At 44.7% G+C, this 4479-nt stretch overlaps 1 protein-coding gene across 1 annotated transcript; it reads right to left on the reverse strand.

The window, feature by feature from the left end:
• Positions 1 to 887: 887 nt before the first annotated feature.
• Positions 888 to 2042, reverse strand: LOC119935587 (olfactory receptor 14I1-like). The gene is made up of 2 exons (XM_038754976.1): positions 1763 to 2042; positions 888 to 967 (listed from the first exon to the last, which is right to left on the reverse strand). Exons 1-2 carry the CDS (start codon positions 2040 to 2042, stop codon positions 888 to 890), a joined length of 360 nt encoding a protein of 119 aa, XP_038610904.1.
• Positions 2043 to 4479: the final 2437 nt, after the last annotated feature.

Raw genomic sequence — 4479 nt, forward strand, 5'->3', positions numbered from 1 at the left:
CACTGCACTAACCACTGGGATAGATTGTCATTGTCATCAGATCAGGCACAGTCTTTGTCCCTGGAATTGTTTAAATGATATTTGTTAGGCACTTACTATGTGTCAAACATTGTTCAAAGTGCTGGGGTAGATACAAGTCAGTTAGGTTGGACACAGTCCCTCTCCCGCATCGGGCTTATTTTCTCATTGTTGTCTCATTCTGGATCTACCCTGGTTTCAGAGTTTCCTACTGAGTGCTGGGGTAGATACAAAATAATCAGATTGGATGGAGTCCATGTCCCTTATGGGGCCCACAGACCTAATTCCCATTTTAGAGATGAGGAAGCTGAAACTAGGAGAAGTTAAGTGACTTGCCTAATGTCAGCATTGCTTGTTTTTTTTTTAAAAAAAAAATTAATGGTATTTTTTAAACAGTTACTGTGCGTTAGGCACTATACTAAGCACTGGGGTAGAAATAAAATAATCAGATTGGACACATTCCATGTCCCACATGGGACTCACAGTCTTAATCCCCACTTTAATGATACGGTAACTGAGGCACAGATTAAGTTAAGTGACTTGGCCTAATGAGCAAGGACCTAGGAATCAGAGGATCTGGGTTCTAATCCAGGCTCTGCCATTTACCTGCTGTGTGACCTAGAACAAGTCCCTTCACTTCTCTGTGCCTCATTTTCCTCTTCAGGAAAATGAGTCCCATACAGGACAGGGACTGTATCCAATCTAACTGACTTGTATTTATCCCAGAGCTTAGAACAGTGTTTGACACATAATAAGAGCTAAACAAATACCATTAAAAATTCTCTTCTCCCTCCTACTTAGACTATGAGCCCCATGTGAGGGCCTGATTATCTTGTATCTACACCCTTAGAACAGTGTTGGGCATATAGTCAGAGTTTAACAAATTCCACAATTATTATTAAGAGATGGGGCAGATCACTAGGAGGAAAACGTCCAGAGACACCAGAGCCTGGAGGGCGATGTGGAATCCCTCCTGCATTCCAAGGAGCTGATCGATTCAGTCAGGACACACTGAAAACAGGCCACTATTCTGAAGCTGAACCCTCTTTAGTAACTGTGCAAAGCTGCTGATACTTCTGTGCAGGTGGCCCTGAAAGGGAGCTAATTTTCTCCCTAATGAGCCGCTCCATTGCCACTTTCATGTCCCTGTTCCTCCGGATATAGATGAGGTGGTTCAGGGTAGGGAGCACCGCCGTGTAGAACAAGGACACCAGTAGGTCTAGCGTGGAGGGGCAGTCAGAGGGCGGCTTGAGGTAGGAGAAAAATCCAGAGAAAAGAAAAAGAATTATGACAGCGAAGTGGGGCAGAAAGGTGGCGAAGGCTTTGGATAGATCTTCTACAGTTAGCATCTTCAGGACGGCAGAGAAGATGCAGGCATAAGAAATGACAATGCCCAGAAAGCACCAGAAGTCTAGAACAACACCCTTGATGAGGGGCACAACCTCTCTGAGAGTGTCTTGAGAGCAGTGTATGATACATAACTGAAGAATGTCGCAGAAGAACTGATGGATGTGATTGGACCCACAGAAAGAGAGAGAGAAGTTGCCAGCTGTGTGTATCACGGCCGTCAGACTCCCGAAGAGCCATGAGGCAGCGGCCATCTTCCCACAGGCCCCTCGGTCCATGATGACATCATAGTGCAGGGGGTGACAGGTGGCCACATAGCAGTCAAAGGACATTGCCGTGAGGATGAACAGCTCTGCAGGCAAAGAGAAAAGCAAAAGGAAGACCTGAAAGAGGTAGCCTAAGAAAGAGATGGACTTTGTGTCAGTCAACAGGTTGATGATGGATTGGGGGATGGTGGCTGAGATGATGATGAGATCGAGGATGGACAGGTTCCTGAGGAAGAAGTACATGGAGGTGTGGAGGTGCGAGTCAAGGACCATGATAGCAAAGATGAGGAGATTTCCTGCCAGGGCCACCAGAATGACCAGGAGGAACAGCATGGCATGGACAAGCTGCAGCTCCCAGACCTCCGAGAACCCCAGGTCAAGGAATTCCATCACCGTCATGTGATTGCTCATTTCCTTGGTGATCTGACTCTCTCCCTGAAGAGGAAAAGAAAGCAGAAGTGTGGATAAACTCTTGAGTACCAAGTGTTCCTAGTGGCATATTTATTTTTTATGGTATTAGGCAATTGTTATGTGTCAAACACTGTTCTAAACGCTAGGGAATATACAAATTAATCAGGTTGGCTACAGTCCCTGACCCACATAGGGCTCACAGTCTAAGTAGGAGAGAGAGCAGGTATTGAATGCCCATTTTACTCTTGAGAAAACTGAGGCACAGAAAACTGAAGTGATTTGCCCAAAGCAAACAAGTGGCCAAGCCAGGATTAGAACCCAGGTCCTCTGACTCCCATGCCCAGGCTCTTTCCCAGGCTCCCAGATCTCACTGCTTCTCAAGGGCTACTTAAAAGAAGTCTCTGAGCATCAAAGCTCTGCTCATCTTAAAACATCTACAATAGATGGAAGTTGTGAGGAGAATGGACAATTGCAGAATATCCAAAGAGTTGCCGGGTGAGAGTTAAAATTGAGAAACTGAGAACAAGGAGGGCAGAAGAGATGTTTTAAGGACACAGCAAAACCAAGTTTCAGACAATATTGCATCGCTACTGAAAACTGGGAGTCTAATACTGAAAATACACCAGAAAAGAACTTGCACTCAAGGAAGGAGTTGCTCCCTTTAAACCAAAACTTTGTAAGGCATGAGAGAGAAAGAGGCAAATGAGAAAACAGCACCAGGCACTACAAGCACTAAGCATGACAAGACATTCAGGAAAAGTATTTTTGTACAAACAATGTGGACTGTGGTTATTACATTGTCCTTTTCAGTTAAACGAGCACTTGCAGATCAATTTTTACCATCGATGGTGCCTGCATTCAAGAAGGTAACAAAGAGTGATAGAAGATAGTAGTAGTAGCAGTAGTAATTATAATGACACTCATTAAGCACTTACTATGTGCCAAATATTGTACTACACCCTAGGATAGATACAAGATAATCACTTTCCACATGGGGCTCACAGTCCAAGTAGGAGGGAGAACAGGCATTGTATCCCCATTTTGCAGGTGAGGGAACTGAAGCACAGGGAAATTAAGTACCTTACCCAAAGTAACCCAGCAGACTAGTGGCAGAACCAGGATTAGAACCGAGGTCCTCTCACTTCCAGGCCCATGCTCTTTCCATGAGGCCACACTGTGTTGTCATAGTAGTAATGGTCTTTATTCAGCTCTAATCTTGGATCCCCCTCTCAGGATCACACCTGGAGAGTTTCCAGTATTCCCATAGTCTCAGCTATGGGAGGGAGAGTCAAGTAGAGTCCTACCCATTCCATTCCTATCTTGGGCAGTGGCTAACGAGTGAAGGTCAATCTGCTACAAATCAAAACTCACCTATGCTGGGCAGCGGCGGCATCAGAGAGAGTCGAGGGTGGAGACTCAAGGTTACTGCATGGAAGAAGGCAATGGTAAACCACTTTCAAATTTTTAACAAGAAAATTGTATGAATACATTTGCAGAACGATTGCAGATGGAGAGTGGGGTATTCTGAGAGAGATGTGTTCATGGAGTCACTTGGGTCAGAGACCACTCAACAGCATAAGGCGAGCCAAGACGATCTTGGCTCTGCCACTTGTCTGCTGTGTGACCTTGAGAAAGTCATTTAATTTCTTTGGGCTTCAGTTACCTTATCTGTAAAATAGCGATTAAGACTGTGATCCCCAGGTTTGATATGGATTGTGTCTAACGTGGTTAATTTCTATCTACTCCAGCGTGAAGTCCAGTGCCTGGCACATAGTAAGCACTTAACAAATACCATTAAAAAAAGGAAACTACTTGTAATACACATTACTACTTGCAATTCACATTATTAAAGCACTAGAAAAAGTGCAACAAAAACATATGATGTGTTCCCTGCCCACAATCAACTTACAGTCAAATAGGGGAAGAGTCAAATATCGACCTTCCCTGTTAGTTGATTGATGCAAAACAGTGTTCTGGAGGCTACCTGCTTCTTCCCTATCTAAAAGAACCTTTAGAAAAGGGATACCAAATGCAGAGGTGCAATGCAAAAGCAGTGGGAGGAGAGGGAATGATTCCTTCTGGGGCTGACTAACTGAACCGGAGAAACGAGGATATCAAAGAGGGATTTTCGGAGTCACTCCGATAAAGCCAGTACCAGAAAGCCACCATCTCCCCTCAAGCGGACTATTAACAAGTGTGGTATTTTTTTAAGTGCTTATTCTGTGCCGGGCACTGTACTAAGCACTCAGGTGGATAACAGTAAATCGGTTTGAACACCATCCCTGTCTCACATGAGGCTCACAGTCTCAATCCCCATTTTACAGATGAGTTAACTGAAGCACAGAGAAGTGAAGTGACTTTCCCAAAGTCACACAGCAGATAAGTGGCAGAGAACCACAGAGTGGGAATAGAACCCATGACCTGACTCCCACACCTG

The sequence above is a fragment of the Tachyglossus aculeatus genome, chromosome 12 (assembly GCF_015852505.1).
Source record: "Tachyglossus aculeatus isolate mTacAcu1 chromosome 12, mTacAcu1.pri, whole genome shotgun sequence".
NCBI classification, from domain to species: domain Eukaryota; kingdom Metazoa; phylum Chordata; class Mammalia; order Monotremata; family Tachyglossidae; genus Tachyglossus; species Tachyglossus aculeatus.

Excerpts from the sequence above, each read along its gene's own strand:
- LOC119935587 (XM_038754976.1), bottom strand. The coding sequence starts at position 2,042 with ATGAGCAATCACATGACGGTGATGGAATTCCTTGACCTGGGGTTCTCG. Across the intron at positions 968-1,762 it reads AAAGTCCATCTCTTTCTTAG|GCTCTGGTGTCTCTGGACGT; the intron begins GCTACCTCTTTC and ends ATCGCCCTCCAG.